This window comes from Atta colombica, unplaced genomic scaffold (assembly GCF_001594045.1).
Source record: "Atta colombica isolate Treedump-2 unplaced genomic scaffold, Acol1.0 scaffold100, whole genome shotgun sequence".
Classification (NCBI taxonomy): domain Eukaryota; kingdom Metazoa; phylum Arthropoda; class Insecta; order Hymenoptera; family Formicidae; genus Atta; species Atta colombica.
Genome location: NW_017259185.1, coordinates 1,727,596 through 1,748,095, shown reverse-complemented (window position 1 = coordinate 1,748,095; position 20,500 = coordinate 1,727,596). Strand labels below are relative to the sequence as shown.

The window sequence follows — 20,500 nt, the reverse complement described above, 5'->3', positions numbered from 1 at the left end:
TTATACATTATATATTGCCAGACACTAAAAATATATTTAAGATGAAAAAGTTATACTTTATTGTGTACTAATCTTTTTCCTTTATTAAAAAAAAAGTAAATAGTTTTATACATGTTAACAAAATAATATTAAATAAGGCTTATCTTAGACTGAAATAATCGGAATTTGATTGAAGTTACTTCGATTTTTTAATAATCTGTTGTGTATGGCGCATTAAAGAATTGGTATGTTTAAAGAGTACATTTCTAATGGACATCAGGTCATTACAGAATTAAGTTCACTATAGACTTGTGGAACATGTAATAATTTATACATGTTAATCATATGTAAATCTTGTAAACGGTCATTGAAGACGTTGAAAAAAGATCAAAACGTTTGAAACATTGTTTATATGGAGTTTAATAAAGCATTAACTTGCTAGGTTCAAAAAGCCCTTATTTATTGTATTATTTATTGTATTAATTGAAAAATATATTATATAACTATATGTAATACTGAAAATATATTAACATTATGTTATTTAACGACAGGATGGAAAGAATCAATTTATCAAGAAGGATATTGTAAACTATACCGAGATTCAGAAAATATTATTGCTTGGGTTACTGACGATCTACTTTGAACTTTCTGTTCGAGTCGTTTGTTATTTATATTATATTGACTGTAAGAAGGAATGTAATTATAAAATAATTTCTGATGAATATGTCATACGCAGATACAATTATTATAATATTAATATTATAATATTATTATTATATTAATATTATTATATTAATATTATAATATTATTGTACATTAGATCATCTATTTTATCTTAACAATTTTTTTTTAAATATTATAATATAGAAAATTTACAAACTTAGAATCTAAGAATATAATAGGAAATTATATAATTTATTAAAATTTTATTTGATACAATTATAAATGTATTATGTATAATTTTATAAATAAATAATTTATTATAGTTTGTTAAAATTATACTTGTAGAAGATGCACTTTTTTAAACGGTAATTCTCGCGCTACTTTCTATAGTCAATAGATAGTTTCTTCATAATAAAACAATTAAAATAATTGAATAAAAAGATTATTAGCAATATATCTTATGCTGTTATACATAATTATTGTTAATTTTATATATTACTAAATATTTTCAAAGTGACAAAATAAAAGTTAGATGCTCATTCGATGTATATCATCCATTTGACATATATTCTAGCTTTTTTCATTAAAGAATATAAATTTCTTGTAAACTTGTTTAGATGAAGCTCAGTTTAAATAAAACTTTACGAAACAAACTTATGTGTTTACTTTTTAACTATAACGATTTTTAAATTGCTGTCTTATACGCAAATGTCTCAATTTAAGAGAATAATTACAGAATAAGGTTAGCTTGTAACACATTATATTTCCTTTTTGTTATTATATTTTTATATATATTTTGATATTATTTGTACGTGAAACATATAAATGCAGCATCTCATGCATGTAAATAAAACAAAAATTGGACAAAAAATATTGTTGCATCTCTATCAGTCGTTGCTTCAGTTGATAAAATTGATAAGAATGTATGAAAGTAGATGTCAGCACACGCGACGAATATTCCTTGTAATTTGCATTACCGCGGATCATCCGGAGTGGTGAATCCAGGAACAAGAAGAGTTTCGTCAAGTCTCGTATCAGGAATACGGATCAGAGTCTTCGTCGGTCCCTCGTTGTCCCTCGTTTATTCATTGTGGATGAAAATGGCGTCCTTGGCGGGTGTCCGGCTGTTGGCGAGGAACACCGGTTGCTTCAGAAACTCATTCAGTCGGTTGCGATGCATGAGTGGTGCACTCGTTCAGATTCGATGTGAGCAGAGGTTGTTGCATCGTGCCGCGTGGACGACGCTTGTCGTACCGCAGGTAATATTAACGGACAGTATGATACGCGTGATCGACTCTTCGCCGAGCAATTGTTTGCAACAGCGGGTTCCAGAACTCTCATTATGTAACTAAAGCGATTTGAAATACTTACCGAGATGCCCAGAGACAACTTGTCGGTCAACCAGTTCAATTCATCTTAGCTCAATACATTTGTTTTGGCTGTGCTTTTTTATGCTCTTGGTGTTTATAACTCCTTTACCTATCAGTTGCATCATATGATAGATTTTGCATATAGTTTTGTTGGAGACATAAACAAACAACTGATCTGTATTAATTATACTTGATCTGGACATCATTTTGGACAATTTATACTTGATTTGTGCAAAAACAAGAAGAGTTGATTGAAAAAGTATAAAAAAAGGAAAAGCATGAACTAGACTAATGTCCATTTGTGCTAATATAGATCAACTTCAATCTCGATTTAATTTAATCTTTATTTTCTAATTCTTAGAACTAGATAAAAATATTGAGTAAGTTAAACTGAAATTAAAGTTAATGTATATGATAGAAATGAACCTTTGGTTCCTGTTTTCAATGATAGTAACAATATTATTATGAAGCTATATAACGACAACATAACGACACTAAATTTAGAGTCTACTAACAATAAATTTAATCTTTTATTCCTAGATTTGTATGCAGCATTTTTAAATATTTTATTCTAAAACATGTCAATTTATTTTTGTTAATATATGTTTAAGATTTATATAATTTAGATTTTTATAATTTAAATTACCATTATTTGATAAAGTACTGTAAAATCACATTAGAATATATTTTTTGCAAAGTATATCCAAGTACAATTGACATTTCTTCATGAAATCATTTCATAAAAACTGGATTATACAAAAAGATCATTTGATGAATGCAGGTAAAATGCAATCGTGGATACTGTCAAGATGTTACTAAAGAGAAACCGAAATCGATTAAGGATATCGAAGAGCGCGTATTGAAGGCTGTAGCCGTTTATAATGACGCCCTTGTAGAAAAGGTTATATAAAATACTTTTCTTTCTGGGAAAAATTTTGCAGGGCTTAAGGGACACACGCATCAAGCAGGTGCGCCATTACAGTCATAAGGATCCACTAACCCTTGATATTATCAATCAGCGGGTGCTCTTGGTTCTGAAACTTTATGACAAAATTGAACCCACAAAGGTATCTTAGAAATCAATATTCTTGAAATATTTGCCATGACATTTCTGTAGACGATTCTGTATTTCTTAATGAAAGAATGTAAAAATATACAAAAATTCATCATTAGTTTATCACAATTGTGTTTGAAAAATACTTAAAAATAAAAATCATGTGTATATCTTTTTAAACACATAGCTTTTCCATATTAATTAGAAGAGTTGATAGTTTCTTATACATGATATAATTACATCAATTTTATCATTTTTTTTTCATTATTTTTTCTGTTACTAGTTTCTTTGTTGAAATGTCTTGAGAAATATTTCTTAAAACAAAGAATAGTTGGTTAACACCTCGCTTGATCTGTGTGGCGTCTGCGTACATACTGACATGTAGAAACAAATCTCTTTATTAACAAATCTCTTATTTACTTTATTTATATAATAACTTGCATTATTATATACTGTTAAAAATATATATGGCAGAAGAATATTTAATATTATTTATATAATATCTAATTAAAAAATTTTTTTAAATGTGTAAAATACTCTCCTTAATATATTTCATTCGATTAATTTTATCAGAAGGACATGTCAGTTGTGCAAGAAGCCCAGGCGCATGATTGAATTCTAATCTTAACGACATACATTGAATCTTCAGCTGTCCTTGGATTCGCATTTTATGGACGACCTGGGTCTGGATTCCCTGGATCACGTGGAGATTATAATGGCGATGGAGGACGAATTTGGCTTCGAGATTCCAGACATGGACGCTGAGAGGCTACTGAAGCCTAAGGATATAGTGCGTTACGTAGCGGACAAGGAGGATATATATGAATAACACGCCTTGTATTATGTCTACGCGCTTAGTCAACATCCGCCGTTGTTTCGATTGGAAATAATGGATCACAGCGTTTTACTCTGCCATTGTTTTTTTCTGTATATAGACCTCTTATCATTATATGAATAAAAAATAAGCAAATTGTTACATCAAATTTTTCTTATGTGCATCCTAAAAAATTGTAAGAAGCGTACAGAGAGCGTTTATAAATTCCACAGTTTAGTATCGAAATATGCTCTTTTATTTTGTCATAATAAATGTATATTTCATATTCATAAAATTCATTTTATAAAAATTACGATCATAGTAATAATTAAATTCGTTAAGAACGCAATACAATGTTGTGTTCCTGATTTTTTTATATAAAAAATTGTTGCTGATTCACTCGAACAGTTCGAATCAATTATTATTTTGAATTATTTTGAATTTGATTCTGATCATTTTACAAGTATAATAGAATAGGATATTTGTATTTAATTGAATTTGAAATTTGAATATGCCATCTCTCTGTGATGTCACTGCGCACATATAAATTTATTGTTTTTTTTGTGATTTTCTCGGAAAGTATTTTCAATTTATGGAAGTTATTAACTAGTATGCCAGGCATATAAATTCATCGTCGACAAATACCGATTATACAATTCGTTTTGCAATTGCGAGTGTTTGCCGTTGATTATTTATATTCTGTTTTTAATATTTTATTTGTCATACGATTTCTTTCCGACATATTGATTAGCTGCAAGATAGAGGATATTGGAACGTGAGGGCACTGCATGCTCGGCAAACGTGCGCATGTGCGTGGTATGCGAAAGATATGTCGTATTTGTGAGTGAATTGTGCCCAGCTGTTGCCAGCAATGCCAGCTGTGTGCGCGAAGTAGTTTGTTAAATTACGTCTCTCAAGTCTATCTTTTGGGAAAACTGCATTTCTTTCCAGTTCTGTAATAAATAAATTGGCGGGACAAATACACTCAGTTCTACAATGACATCAAAATTGAGGAACAGAGATTGCGCGAATAAAATCAGACATGGCTCGCCAAAGCTGCAGGAGGTGCTGCGAGAGGTTGGGAAGTCTATGTTTTCCTCGTACTACTTTTAAGCTTTCTGGATGATAGTAATATAAGCTCTGCATTCTTTTATAAATATTCTTGCATAAATATGCGCACACAATTTTTTTCGGGCCTGTTCGTGTTTGTTCAATTAAAGTTCAAGTTCAAAGTTTAGTCTGATATCTTCAATTTGAATATCAGATATTTTGTTATCTGTATCTTTTGTTGAAAAGTCTATTACTATATTTTGGATGTTTTCCATTTAGTGACACAAGTCATTGATACAAGTGTCGTCCAATCTTTATTCATTGAATGCCAAAAAGGACAAAATAATATTTGTATCAACCTGTGTCACTAAATGTAAGGCCCATTTATACATAAGGTGCTGTCTTTTTTTGTTTTCGAAAATATTGCCTGTTTTTAGAAATGTCGCCAGAGAATGCGAGAGAAGCGAGATCAATTATTTAACAAACGTAGATTTGGCTTGGAACTTAACTCGAGACACATGCAGGACACATTGACAGAAATAATACGTCAAGAATTCAAGAATTTAGCAACATTAGATGACAATGACAAAAGTATTACATTTAAAGAGATTGAGGAGCCACTATCTCAGGAAGAGACAGTTGAATTAGAAAACGAAATTGTTTGCGAACAAGGTATCAGCATTAAAATTTCAGTTACATTATTAGAAACTTGTAATTTTTAATAATTATTATTAATTTATTATTTGTGATATATATGTGATATAATACGAATTTGATGGAAAATTATATTGTTATGCAGAACAATGGATAATTCAAGAATATGAGAAGATTTTGCAGGACGAGATCGAATATTTCGCAATGTATGCTGATAATGAAAATAGAGAAGTATTCTGTCCCATATGTCAAAAAGCTATACTAGGAGAAGAGAATAATTGTGTGAATTGCCCAGTTTGTGAACTGAAATTGACAGGTCGTACCATGCAAGAAGTGAGACATTTAATTAACGAGAGTATAAATATCCACGCATTTAATTGTGTCAAGGTACCGCTATTCACGATAATACCTGATAACAGTAATCTCAATTTGTATCTGATATGTCATGACTGTTCCACTTTGGCATTGATTTGCTGATTATTCAGCTGGTGAGCTTTCAATTTTCTAAAATAAAAACATGCTGAATAATTAACATATTTTGGCGTAAGTATTAAATGTTATCAATATCAATGTGTATCCAAAGATTATAAAATAACAATTATAAACAATGTGTATTATAATTTACATGCAAAACAAAGCTTTAATGCTAATTAAAATTTTTGTGACATTAGGTTTTTTTAAGAAAGTATTTATAAATTTAATTTGTTTTAATTTATAAAATACAATAAAAATTAAATGTCAAATTACATTATAAGTAATATCATGAGGACTTTCCAATAGTTTTGTTACTTTCAATAAAAATTATTTCGGGAAAGCATTTTCCAAATATTACAAAAATTATATTATATATTTATATTTAAATTTATATTATTTCAATTTTATATGACTAAATTTAATATGAGTAATATCATTCAATATAATTATTTATAATATTTAGAAGCAATGATTGCGAGAAGGAAAAAGTAGAAAAAAAATGAATTAGTTTGGATTTCATGTTGTTATAACATCTGAATAATAACATGTCAATCTTTTTTTTATACTTATGATACATATTGTACAAAAAAACATCCCTTCGATGAGTTCACTTATATTATTTATCACTTAATGCATTGTACATACATGATGTAAGTTGAACGAGGGCATCTATATATTGTATAAAAAAATAACATTCTTCATGCTCTAAAACAAAACAACAAATTAACAGAGTATAGATGATGTGAAAAGTTAATTTAAAAAAAAAATTTATTTTCATAAAATTAATCATTTTGTTCTCTCTTAACATCGGGCTATATACAACATTTTACATTAACAAAAATACTACAATATGCAGAAGCCCTTTGTAGTTTAAGCTATATTCGGTATTTAAACCTTTTGCAAATTATTTGTACATTATCACATAAATTTCCATTAAAGATCTCATTTTACATAATGGTGTGAACATATATCTTATGAGCAACCCCCTTTTTATCATCTCCACGCAATTATAAGCTAAATAAAGTATATACACCTCTTACTGGCGTATTTGTGCAAATATAAATTAATAGCAGTATATTTATATCAAAGAATTGATACTTCACATAAAGAAAATTATTTATATCTTCAAGTCACATTTTCCCAAAACTTATCTTTTCAATAAACACAATTGTTACTCTTAAAATTAAAAAAAGAATAATCAGTGTTAGCTTGTAATGGTATTAATTTTTTACTTCATGTAAAAAAAGAATTAACAAAAGTTAGGCAAACGAGTGTTCCACAACTCTGTTATAGTTTCAACGATTTTGTACTTCGAACTTTTGTAGCAATTTTTTTTTTATTAGTAAAAAGATACAAAGAGCGTCTTGACTGAAATCTTACAGTGTTAGAGTACTTATTTATCTTGATCATCAAACACAGTAAATAGAAGAGGATTAATGCGATATAAACATACTAGTACGCGAATGTTTTGGGTGCCTACAAAAAAATAAAAGTAAAATAAAAGAATGTAACAAATTAACTGTATATTCTAGTACAAATCCTTAAACTCTACCCATTTTAGCAATTTTATAATTTCTTAACATTTTTATTCTAGTTTAATTCGATTGTAATTGATTCCTGATCTATCTTTGTAAATTTGATATATCTCATATTCTTAGCTTCAGGCTTTTGTATCTTTTTTAACTGGCATAGAATCTTGATAAAAGTTTGAATTAATGCAGATGAGCGAGAACTCAATCTGTAATCGAGAGTGGAGGATTTAATTCTGAGATTATATCGCTGAAGTTGGCGAAATATAATGCGAACCGAAACGAAGTTAACACCAAATTAAATATAATTTACATATAAAGAACTAAATGCTTTGAATTTTTTACTAAGTACCACGCCGTACTCTCGTTTGCCGAACTTCTTTTTTTCAACTCTTGAATTATCTTTGCAGTTCATCAGAACATTTATGGCACTGAGTCTATCATTTTTAATGCGTTACTTATTTGCGTTTCGTAATATTCCGCAAAGAAAAATGTCCTAAAGCTAAAAAAGTTTATTCACAGTACATGATCTATTTTAATGGCTATATGATAATTCCTAATCATACAATGAAGTGATAATATAAATAAAACATTTTTCAAAAAAGATTAATAAAAATATTAATATTAATATAAATTCAATCATTTTTTGGTCAAGTTTTTAGATTCTTATAGTCTTATAATAATTATGTTTATATAATTATGTTTATATGTCAAGCTATCAATCTGAAGAATATCAATCTTTCAAAGCAATGGAATGAATTTAATCATATAAATTTAATCATATAATGTTTATTATGCGTAATTATGGAAAAATTGTAGCAATATGTAGTAATTTACTCTTTTTTACTTTATAAATTATTCCATAAAGATATCATTAGAATGTTCGGGTCTGTGTAGTTTCATGTAATGCATACAATTGCGCGAAATAAACGTGAGAAAAAGTACACATAAGACAATTTTGTCAAAAATTATGTTAATGCGAATGATTGTGCCATGTCAATATTAATATCAAGTACTGCATCATACATACTGTCAGCATACGTACTGCAGTATAAATGTGTAATATGTACACATATTTTTTATTCAAATCTGTAATATAAAACGTTTTTTATAATTATCTATTATAGACTTTGCAACAATAACGTGACGTTGCAATAAAAAGAGGAATTGCACTTAAATTCTTATTTCTGCGTTTCGGTTAATTAACCGAATGTTATGTCTTCTTTTTATTTCGCTAACTTAAGTTATACGGTAACTGTCATCCTTACATTCATATATATATCTAAACCTTAAACTTTTTTTATACAAACACGCTGTTGAATTCATGCACTTGATCACTGCATGGATCGTCGGCGTTCCGTTCGATTGACTGCCGCAAGCGCTTCTTCGGGAAGGCGGGTCGGATCTGATAAAATATCAGTGGCAGTACACAGAGTCTTGAGAGAATTCAAAACAGCTGAAAATAATATTTTGGTCAAGATAATTATGAATATTTATTTAGAAAAATTAGAAGAAATTTTGAGCAATTTTTTTCTATTCTCGTTTTAGTTGGTTCCTTGAATCCAATTCACTTTGTATAATTAAAAGCAATGGAAATATTTAAGCGTATCTTTTTGGATGTTTCCTTTGCATACGAACCTGGTCTGAGATCGACGAGTGAACAATGTTGATCTACCCACAATAATGTACTTCTATACAAATCCTCGATACTCGCAGTTGAGACTGAAGCATTGAAAGACAGCATCAATGGTTCTAACAATATACTGAACTGATTTTAATATATTAAGGAATTTAATCTTTCAAAATCCTTGATATACTTTTACGTGAATCAATAGTTTAAGATATCATGTGTAAGAAAAAGAAAAAAAAGGATACAATCCAGAATTTCCAGTTTTCTTGCGTACGCACACGTACATATTCGTCAAACATCTCTTTTATTTTGCTAGTTCTATGTCTAGAACCAATTGGAGCACCCGTTGCAGGAAGCATAGATTGACAATTACTATAAGAATAATATCATGAAGCATTATCTTATTTATATAGATAATTGTACATTTAACAATTATTCATGATAATTAACTAGTCATTATTTTAAATATATAATTTTACTTATAACGCTTTCCTAATTTATTGGCAATATAATTAGAATGTACCTAATAGACATATTAAGGCACTCAATTTGTTGTCTCAGACTATCCATCTCATCTTTTAATTGATGTCTTTCCGCCTTGAGTTGTCGGATATAATCCGCCCCTTTATGTAACATTGCAGCTTTGCTCAATTTCGTATTGGAATTCTGACTGAGCTGTGGTATCAAACTGTGCAGCATATCAAAGCCATTCTTGATGTTATATCTACGCTTCTGTTCCGCATGAATATGACCGACTCGTCTCTGCTCTTTGTACTGTCCTCTTTCTGACTCACTCTTCATGTATCCACGAGTGGGTGATAAAGGACTACCTATACTCATAGGGCTATGTAGAGGGCTAAGACTTAAAGCCTGAGGACTGTGTGCGTTAGAGCTGCTATCCTTTGGTGAACCTATTGGACTATTGTGAGACTGATGAGTTTGATTTTTCGCATTTAAGAGAATCTGTTGAGTTGTGGATGGTGGCATTGTCTGCAAAATATCAATATTGATCTGATGAATTATTGATCTCAAACAAATTGGCAATTATATCATAAATTGAGTTTTCTTTAATACCTGTTGCTGTGGTTGAGTCTGTTGTATACTAGAAGTTTGTATTGTTTGTACAGTCACTGGGGTCGTGATATGTTGAGTTGTCGTTACTTGCGTTACTTCTATCGAAGTGAAAATATTAATCAGTTATAGATATCAATGAAGATAAGAATCATTACTTCAAATATTTTTCTTATTAATGTGAAAGATTTAATTAAATTTAATTAATATCATAAAGATATGTTGCGTAAATCGTAGTAGTTATGTTTAATTGATCTCGTAAGACTTTTACATTTTTTATATAAGATAGAATTGCAAAAATACGTACTACTATTCGTAAGTAAGCGTGCAAGCAAAACATTGTTATTCAGATTCAGAGCTGGGTCGCTCACTGCAGATACTAGCGGCGGTGGGTGTATTCTAGGCGCCGTTAAAGAAGAACTACTTCGGGATCTATTCCTCCCTTTCATTTGATACTAAAAAAATATATTGTAATTTTAAAATATTTTAACCGATACTTGAATATTAGCATTATTTAAAAAATTGAAAATTTAACGTTTTCTTTAGACTATTAGAGTAAATTGTCGGTCTATTCTGTATATCGACACGAGTGAGATACTGACCTTAGGTACAGCGAAGATCTCTTCTTTCTCCACGTTGGACGTTGTCGGTTGAGGTAACAGTTTGGTATGCAAAGTGGACGTAGTAAGGTCCAAACTGGATGACCTACACTGTAGCAATATCTGTGATTGCGATGGTTGCTCCGACGATACTACTTGTTGCGTATGATGCGTCTGAAAAATAAACATAACATGCATTATTTTTATATATTCAATATATTTGAAAATGCTATTATATTTTAATTACCTTAAGTAAGCTATTGGTATTAAATTTACACTGTTGAGCATTAAGATTCTGTACGAGGTTCGGAAACTTGTAGCACTGCTGCTGTGGCTGGACGATCTTGTAAGGTTTGCTAGACATCGGCGAGAGGGTCGGCAAAGGCCTTATTGCTTGATGCTGGGTCTGCAGTTGTGAATTGACGGCTTGCGTGGCAAAATTATGCTGTACCGTCACCAGATTTTGCACGGCAGCGGCGGTGATTGCAGGTAAATGACTGGCATTAACTGCCGATTGATCGTTCAGTGCAGTGATCTGTACAGATTGTGGCTGCACCGGTGTTAATCGCACCGCTTGAATCTCCATTGCATAAGACTGCGGCGGTTGCGATTGGAAGCCCGAATTCTGCTGCGCGGTCGCTTGATATATATCCTGTTGCTGCTGTTGTTGGGATTGCTGTATTACGCGGCCGTTTCTTGACAATCCTCTGCTACCTCTAGTCTTTTCTCGTATGGGTTGATTTGTCGTAACGGACGCCTCGAAGTTCGGTTGAAGAGCATAATTTTGACTCATAGCTCTAAATGGAAAAAGTGATATATTCATAAATTATAATTGAACCTTGGACTTTACTCTTTATCCGCTTATCCGTGAAGTAATCGTTTCGTAATACTCACATGTTATTCCTATACATATTCGCTGTTTCAGGTTGAGGCTGAGTATATATCTTGGCGGTGTATTGGAGATTCTGCATGTTAGCCTCTTGCTCTTCCTGAGACAGTTGTTGTACGGTATGTTCGTTTTTTATCGTCGGAACCTCGCCTATTTCATTCATTTGATTAATTGGTGTCATCAGGTCCAAATCGGGATAATTAGTATTTAGATTGTTATTTCGAAATATATCGTCTTCTTCGGGTACGGGAGGCAATTTCGAGTTTAAGAATTCTTAAATAAGAAAATATGTAACATGTAAGAAACGTCATGCAAAACACAATCTCATATATAATCACTTAATATTATTATCGTATACCTTGCAATGGCTCTAACGTATCCATAAAATCGTCCAGGTTCGGTTGCAACGGGCCTAGACTAGGTTGAATGAAATCCGCTAAGTTAGCACCTCGCGCTGTTGAATCATATTTCATGTATTAATATTTGTAATATTTCTATAAATAGTATTTCTATAAATAGTTTTATTTTTACGATTGTCGAATACTGTAAGTTTTCCAAAAAGAATACAATCATTAAGAATACAAGCGGATATCTCACGGATATAACGTCTCAAAAAGAATTACCGATTTCTCTAGGATCAGGAAAGTATATCGGTTGATTCGAGCTGATGGTTGAAAAAAGTGTATCAGTCATCAACTCCATATAGTCTTCATCAACCATCATACTCTCTCCACCTGAAGCACCGCCTGTATTTCCAAATGCATTTCCCGTAGCCACTCCAAAGTCACCGGTGAGACCACATTCACTTCCCCAATCCAACAAGTCCATTGATTCCATCTGAAAAAAATACCTTATAATATTTTTGATTCATATTTGATGAAAATAAGGAAAATCTGTCTATTCAAGCAAACACAATAATAAAGAGACATCGATATCTAAATTTATTAATTATCTGTCATCCACTGTTTGTATTATTTTGTATTTTTTAAAGTGGCGGAGATATTTTTCAAGCATTTTAATACTGTACATTTTTTTATAAATATATACATACCATCTCTATGCCATCTTTGTTCGTCCAACCAAGGATTTTGTTTCGATAGAACATACGCCATTTTTTGTATTCCGCTGTGACGGCCGCGAGCTTTCGTTTCCAATATTTTCCCTCTAAGACCACCGCCTGATAAGAGATATGCCAATGATTCATGTTCATTAAGTGCAATTCTTATTAGGAAACGTAAAAACATTTTACGACTTTATAAGCTTACTCGGATTTTCTTATTACTTTGAGTATGCGTTACGCGCATGCAATCTGTTAGTGATACTTCGAGGAATTACAAACTCCTACGAATTATCTAATCAAACGAGCTGTCGCCAATTGCGATAAAGATACTTCCCAATTGCGTAATTAACGAAATCAAATAGTACATATAACGAATCATTGCTATTTAATCGTCATTAATATCGACATCCAACATCTGATTTGTTGATATCAAGAATGGTTATTAAAGGAAATTATAATAATTGAATTTACTAATCCGTTGCGATTATTTTATGTTTACGGAGCTTATTAAATGTATGCTTCATGTAGATCAATAAATTATCAATAAATTATCATCGAAAATTTAAGTTAAATGTGGGGATCATACCTCGGGTTTGTTGTGAGTATCTACGTCAAGTGGTGATGCGAACTGACATACTAGCGTGTTTTGCTTCAATATAACTAAAAAAGAAAAATTATTGTCTATTAAAAATAAATTTTAACTAATATTTTCAGTCTATTAAAATTTTTTGAGAAAACTGCCATGAAAATTGTAAATATTTAAAGAAAAAAACAACTTCAAATTCTTCAAAAGATAGGTATATTAAGATAATTACAGATGTGACCTCAACTATAATTCGAAGATCCACATTTCCGCAAATTTGGTCATCAGGTGATAAACCGAGTGCATTTATTTCAATTACGTACTTAACTTTACGTTTATTTTATGATTATCAACATGTTGTACGATAAGTTGCAAAAATTTAAAAAAAAGTATCGATTAAAAAAACCGTATAGCCAATTTAATTAAAATTTAAACAATTACGAGAAGCGCACCAAAATATAATTCGATTTTACTCTTTTATTTCTAGATAAATTTTCTATTTGAATTATTTTTTTAGAATATTTGAACTATTTATATACAGATTATTGATTATATGGTTTTAATTATTATAGTAATTGTGTGACAAAAAACGAATAATGTGTCATTATTTTTTTCTCGATATTATAAATTTATTTTTTCTTATTTCGATATCTCGTTTCGGCTTGATATTTCGTGTTCGAACAAATTGGGCTAACCAAACAAAACAATTATGTATACACATATATGTAAAATACGAGCCTCCTTGGCTCGTAATGATAAGTTGGACTTTCGCCAGGTGAGTACTATTGATACGAATGTAGTACGCAGAGATGAAGCTCTTTAAATAGACGAGTAATTACTTATCCGACCGTTCGAAGAATAGCAAGACTGCCGGTAGCTGTCTAAACTTGATAAGCAGCACTCTGCGTATATTATGATAATCGAAATATCAATGAAAGCGAGTTGAAATTGAAGTATTTTCAAAAAGAAAACACAAGAAATGGTCAGTCTAAAATTCGTGTAAAATTCATTTTAAATATAAAAAATTTATTGAAATATGTTTATATTTATAATTTTTAACATCAATTTTACATACTGCATTTAAAATGGATTTTACGAATTATATCGATTATATAAATTTTTCATTCTTGTATTGGATGCTTCAATGAAAAAATACAATATTTAAACACAGAAACACTTTTGGAAACTACTATAATCTACTATAATTTCATTTTGTATATCGAGTGTTTTGATCGATAAACGCGAAGACAGATTAAGATTGAGTTTGCGAACTCGTGACAATACGTTGGAAGATAACAAAGTAAACCTGAAGCTTATCAATTATGTTATTCCACATTTTCTCAGTAAAACAAAAATAGATTTACGTAATAAATTAAATTTAAATCAGAAAATGTTCCAGAGAGAGAAGAAGTTTCCTCTTTTTATATTTAAAATGTATTAGTTGTCAGAAGATGCTAAGTGTTTTTTTTTTCTCGCTTACATTGCATGTGCCAGCATCTCCAGATTACATTGTTCAGTCTGATCTTGTCCTTCCATCTTAATCTGATGCCTTTGAAGCGATTCCACTTAGGCGATGTCAGCTTCTGTCTGGAACAAATCCAAATGCCCATACGTCATACCCACTGTGGTAATCAAACTCGAATTCTATAATCAGCATAGATAATTCTATATAATCAATATGTTATTAACTTATATCATATGAAGCTTATTACTATTCATATTAATTCTTTTGCGATGATATAAAATGTAATAAACAAATCATCCAAAGATCGATATTTCCCGAGATTGTTTTCTATATAAAATGTTATTGAAATACTCGGATGAACTTTATTTCAGGTAATTTTTTATTTAGAGTTCAGGATTATTTTCAGGATTAAATTCCATTTTTTAAATTTTTTAAATTTTCCATATCAAATATCGTGATGTAACTAATTCATTTGTAAACTGAAATTCTGTTAAAATAAATATCACCCAAAATTGAACGCAGAATAAGATTTCCTTTTCGATATTTTCGATATTTTTATTAGAAAAGATAAAGTGCAAAATGAAAAATATGTCTAAAGAATTTATATAAGCATAAATATCTTATGTACAGTTCATAAACATTCTAATAGTTTATAATACAATAACGTTTATTTTTTTTTTAAAGATGTGTTTACAAAAATGCTTACTTACAATATTTTGAATTCAATAACATCTCATTCTATTTTGTACGAGATATGCATAATCTACGCATACATAAAAAAATATTTTCTATTGTTTTTAACAAAAAAAAAATGCAAATAACTAAACTAACAATAAAATTAGTATGTCAATATCCTGTACCGGTAATGCCCCTCGGAATATAATTCATTCAATGAAACACATGTTAATTTAGACTGCAGCCTCTTCAAAACATTTCAATTAGGCGGATACATCGCAGTGACTTTAAGACGCAACCAATAATTTTGACTCGTTAATAGGCGAGTGTTTGTGATTTGGACAAGCTTATCTCTCTATCGCAAACTTTCTATCGCGGGGAACATCGTATGCTTGTGCGAGCTTTCCAAAGCGCTGTTAGAATAATTAGTGAATTTCCACACGAGAGTTCAAGAAACGACATAAGCTTGCAAACATACATATTTCTTTCTGGCATTTGTGATTTAACATAAATTAAAAACACACTTAAAGAGTGTCCTCTTTAGTGCTAATGAAATATTATTCGATCACATTTTTATCATAATGTTATTACTGTTATTGCTATCGTTAATTTTTTTTTTAATCCTTACAGAAATTTGGCCAGAGTTTATTACTAAAAAAATAATTACTTGGAGTATTAAAAGTATTAAATAATAATGTTTTTAATACTTAAAATAAATAAATAATTATTATTTTTCAGTAATGGCCAATATCAAATATCAAAAAATTTCTATAAGGGAATACAATCCAGTCTAGTTTCTTTGTGAAATTATTCTGTAAGTTTGATCGTTAAAAATTTTAATTAATACACAGTGTATCAGAAATAAATGTATAATACGAAGTCAATTATTTTATTGTTATAATATAATTATAAGTGTGTTTAAACGTCCTTTCTATCGATAAGACAAATTTTTACGATAGGAATACTTCAAATATAAAAATAAATTTATCATCGAACTTTATAGGAATTTTATAGAAAGAAGCTACATATCTATTTTTTTAATATCTAAAAATTGCAATCGCAAAATTTTGTGGCGAGTTTTCGTTATCATCTTATTCGTCGATATATCGCAGACGAAGTGTCAACAAAATATCTATAGTCGGAAGATTTCCACTTGCTCATATCTGTGCGATGAACACATAGCGAGGGTTCTTCTCCTTGGCATTAGACCCTGGCCGGCCAGAAGTTCTTTCCGAGTTATTGCCATTTCGATTTTTATAATTTTTTAAGAGATTAGATAAGACAGAACTCGAAAAATGCGACAGAAAAAAAAATAATTGTAAAAAATCCAATGTCGTTTGCACCCGAAATTCTTACGAGATAACTCTAAATAGAAGATTGATAAATAAAAAAAATATAATTACAAGAAATTATCGTCAAATGTGCCGGATTAATTAATCACGTGGAATTAATTAAAAAAAGTGCACTTACTACAAAGAACATCTTGAGTGTATTCGAGGAGACACTATTAGAGCTGTTTGTGTCATTCTTTATTCTTTATTGTTCATTGAACGTAAAACAAGATAGATAAAATGATAACACAAATGTGCTAATAGCATCTTCTTGTATGTACACCTTTGTAAATATGTATGTTTATTTGTTTGTACATAGTAATAACTTTAGTAAAGTAAAATTTGTTTTTATTATTTGCAAAAAAGCAAATATTAGAAAAAGTTATTTACAAGAAAAATATGTAATGATTCCGCGCAAGATACGCTGTATGAGTGATTCATTAACTTCTTCACACATTACTATACGTGTAACAAAATTAGTCCAGAGCTAAACGATATCAATGTATTTGTACTAGTGATAAATATATAATTATAAAAGTATTTTTAACTTTTTTGCTCATCCTATCATTAATTATTCTTTACATACGGATTATTGCGATGGTTGCATTACTGATAACAAAGTTGCAATATTGCATTATATCAATCTCAAAAATAAACAACGATTAAGACGGGAGCTTTTTTATAGATATTAATTTGAAAATTCCATGACTTCTTTAAACAGAAAGAAAAAAAGAAAAAAAGGAAAGAAAGATTATCAGAATTGTATAATGCTTTAATGAGGCAGATTAAAACATATACTGTTTGCATAAATAAATATTTTTATTAGTTATTAATAATTACTATTTAATCAATCTAATAAACATACATATTGTAGAAATTCCATTAGATATAATAAATTCCTATTTTTTAAAGTATTATGTTTTTCTGTTACATTTTTACGATTAAGCATTTACAATTTTGTAAATTGTTTAATTGTATTAATAAAAATTTATTTATACTTTAATTAGCTCTGTTTGCTTGAAAATATGCGCGTCACCGTCTTTATTTGCGAATTCCGTCATTTTCGCAACATTAATGATACATATGTAGCGAAATCTCATTATCAGATAATGAGTTATTTGCTCATTGCATGATACGCCGTTCGGTTGAGATCAACCATCGCCTAGCAAAATTGCGATTATTATCGTATTGTCGAGAAACTCAATAGTGTGACAAAACAGATATCATGTCGCGTTTGTAGAAAGATTTCTGAAAAAATACCGACGATAAATTATAAAGTGCTACGCACGGCCTGAACAAAAGAAATATCAAGTCACTTGCTTCGATAAGCGCGAATCCCTCGATACCGTTTTTATTTTCAGCATTTCGCGGCTTTAATTATCTGAATTATAAGAAGAGAGCAAAGATCGTGCCGTGGAAACTAAATTCGTCTGTCTTTAATCCCTCGTTAAACAATCCATCTCGAAAACAATGAATTCTTTTTTAGAGAAATTAATTTCATTATGAATTTTACGATTTTATAATTATAATTATAAAATTACTGGATTAAAATTCAATAATAATAATTCTTCAAGGAACAATTACAAGGAAGGATTTTTATAAAGGAAAGAAGATTCTGAGAATTTATAGAGTTGAGAATAATCTCTTAAAATCCCCTCTTTTGGGATTAGTGTCAAGATAAAAAATGTCCTCGTTCTACAATTGCGTAAATGTAATAAATGTATAGTAAGTGATTGTAGTTAGTAAGAATTGATCAATCACAGTCAAATATAAAGAGAATATTCGATTGTGCAGATTGATCAATTCTTATGACTACAACCTTTTATACGCTTACACAATTGTAGACTAAAGAATGATATATATTTGGATAGATTATCGCAAAGGCCTCTTCAAATAGCAATTGAATGATAAATATCTTTTTTCATGTATTGATCATTGTAAAAATATATGGTGAGTATACGTCAGTCAGAGAAATGGAAATAGTCCAACCACTGGTTGGATAGGTGGGCGAGCCTCCACGGAGTGCTTCCAACTCGTGAATTCTCGATCTTGCACGCCTTGCTTGTTGCTTGATCGTCGTGCGGAAGTTACATTGCTGGCGCGTACACACAGTACGCACTACGAACGTATACTTACGATGACGCAGTGGCCTTGGTCGATAAAAGACACGTGGAGGAGAGGAGGCTTTTACAGTAATCTAGGCCTAAACACGATTCGCATTTTCGTGATTCAAGATACGACGATCGAGATCAAGTTCGATCTTTTTAAAAGACCTTATATAGAAATATTGACTGGAAGTTTGCTTAATGTTCGCTGAAAGGCAAGGGTCGATATTCATAATTCGTTCTTATGTCACGAACCAATCAGCTGTTAGCATCTTAAGTTAATTAGCATCTTAAGTTAAGACATTGCTTAAGCCAGTCTTAAAATAAGAATGGACTATGAATATACCGACACAAATTTTTAAGAATACGGCTTTCTGATTAGTTCACAATATTTAAGACTGTATTTAAAACAGTCTTAAATATAAAAATCGGAGATAAATACCGGCCAAGGTCTCATTATCCATTCACATTACTTCATCTTGATCCCAAAAAGTCTAATCTTGGAGATTGTCTGACCTAGAAACCGTTGATGCATTAATTTTCAAGCAACTGTCATCATTTTTAATACGAGCTGCGCTAATTATGCAGAGATGTAGCGGACGTGAGATACGCTGACGTAAGGCATAAAGTGATAGTGTGCAAAGAAAGCAACTTTCTCATGATATACGCAGTACTTGTATAAGGAAACGTTTAAGGTTGCGATATAGAATGAAAATTAGTAATTAACCGTAAAACTCATATTTTCTACACTAAAAAAGATTTTTAAAAAACTAAAAAAATATTGTCATGTAAAATAAATTGTATTGCCTCAGAAATTACTCGAAATATCCGAAATTACTATTAATTACTCCATACTACTTTTTTCTACTCTTACTACTTTTTCTTTTATGATTGATTTATCAAAGTATGGAATTCTTGCTTAAGTCCTTAAACAAACACAGGTTATTCGATAAAGTAAATATCTTTCATCTATAACGACGCTCATAAATCATTATGTTGAAAGATGCAAGAAAAACTGAGAAAAAAGTAGATTTTACTTTTCGCAATTCGATAGGCTCCGTGCAGGCTAGCTTTTGCCGAGCATAGGTGCTCTTGTTCCGCGTTATTACTATGAATAGTTTTATAATTAATTCAACGATATCTGCATTATGCAACGTGAGATGCAAGAATGAACGCTAATGCGTATACTCTGTCGATCTCATAAGTTGGATTGACGACATAAACACGGAAATCCAATCCATTCATATTTTCTTTCGAGTGTGATGTCGCGATAGGGAATGTAATCGCAAGTTCGATTAATTCTGGTTTGTTAACACAATCGTTTATATCAAGAGATATAAATGGGAATAAATAAGTAAAAATAAAAATAAATAAACAATATAAATAGCTATGTAAATTTTTCACAAAAAGTTCAAAGAGCATATAAATCTCCATTTTCTTTATATTGAAAACTTGATTTATAAAATTTCCATTTAATAATTTTTATATAATTTTATAATAAATTT

At 30.2% G+C, this 20,500-nt stretch overlaps 3 protein-coding genes across 7 annotated transcripts in view; 2 read left to right on the top strand and 1 right to left on the bottom strand.

Moving 5' to 3' along the window:
- The first annotated feature begins 1,592 nt into the window (after positions 1-1,592).
- On the top strand, positions 1,593-4,126 carry LOC108685280 (acyl carrier protein, mitochondrial). 2 transcript variants are annotated; one of them, XM_018190000.1, is made up of 3 exons: positions 1,593-1,901; positions 2,954-3,079; positions 3,716-4,126. In XM_018190000.1, the coding sequence occupies exons 1-3, from the start codon at positions 1,737-1,739 to the stop codon at positions 3,893-3,895; spliced, it is 471 nt and encodes a 156-aa protein (XP_018045489.1). In that variant the 5' UTR covers positions 1,593-1,736; the 3' UTR covers positions 3,896-4,126. The 2 variants fall into 2 exon arrangements, with proteins under 2 accessions (XP_018045489.1, XP_018045494.1); XM_018190005.1 differs by lacking the exon at positions 2,954-3,079 and adding an exon at positions 2,794-2,913.
- Positions 4,127-4,708: 582 nt separating this feature from the next.
- On the top strand, positions 4,709-6,171 carry LOC108686241 (RPA-interacting protein). Its single transcript, XM_018191437.1, has 3 exons — positions 4,709-4,957; positions 5,368-5,602; positions 5,730-6,171. The coding sequence occupies exons 1-3, from the start codon at positions 4,877-4,879 to the stop codon at positions 6,059-6,061; spliced, it is 648 nt and encodes a 215-aa protein (XP_018046926.1). The 5' UTR covers positions 4,709-4,876; the 3' UTR covers positions 6,062-6,171.
- Positions 6,172-8,474: 2,303 nt separating this feature from the next.
- The window catches only part of LOC108686223 (MLX-interacting protein), a 26,569-nt gene continuing 14,543 nt past the window's right edge, over positions 8,475-20,500 (bottom strand). For all 4 annotated transcript variants that reach the window (XM_018191397.1, XM_018191415.1, XM_018191424.1 and 1 more), the window contains 14 exons: positions 14,900-15,006; positions 13,423-13,496; positions 12,828-12,953; positions 12,400-12,613; positions 12,135-12,230; positions 11,782-12,049; positions 11,135-11,684; positions 10,891-11,061; positions 10,596-10,743; positions 10,292-10,389; positions 9,741-10,207; positions 9,463-9,589; positions 9,226-9,355; positions 8,475-9,043 (listed from right to left, as the gene is read on the bottom strand). In XM_018191397.1, the coding sequence (XP_018046886.1) occupies positions 8,922-9,043; positions 9,226-9,355; positions 9,463-9,589; positions 9,741-10,207; positions 10,292-10,389; positions 10,596-10,743; positions 10,891-11,061; positions 11,135-11,684; positions 11,782-12,049; positions 12,135-12,230; positions 12,400-12,613; positions 12,828-12,953; positions 13,423-13,496; positions 14,900-15,006 (2,698 nt within the window). In that variant the 3' untranslated portion in view covers positions 8,475-8,921. The remainder of the gene's footprint in view (positions 9,044-9,225; positions 9,356-9,462; positions 9,590-9,740; positions 10,208-10,291; positions 10,390-10,595; positions 10,744-10,890; positions 11,062-11,134; positions 11,685-11,781; positions 12,050-12,134; positions 12,231-12,399; positions 12,614-12,827; positions 12,954-13,422; positions 13,497-14,899; positions 15,007-20,500) is intronic.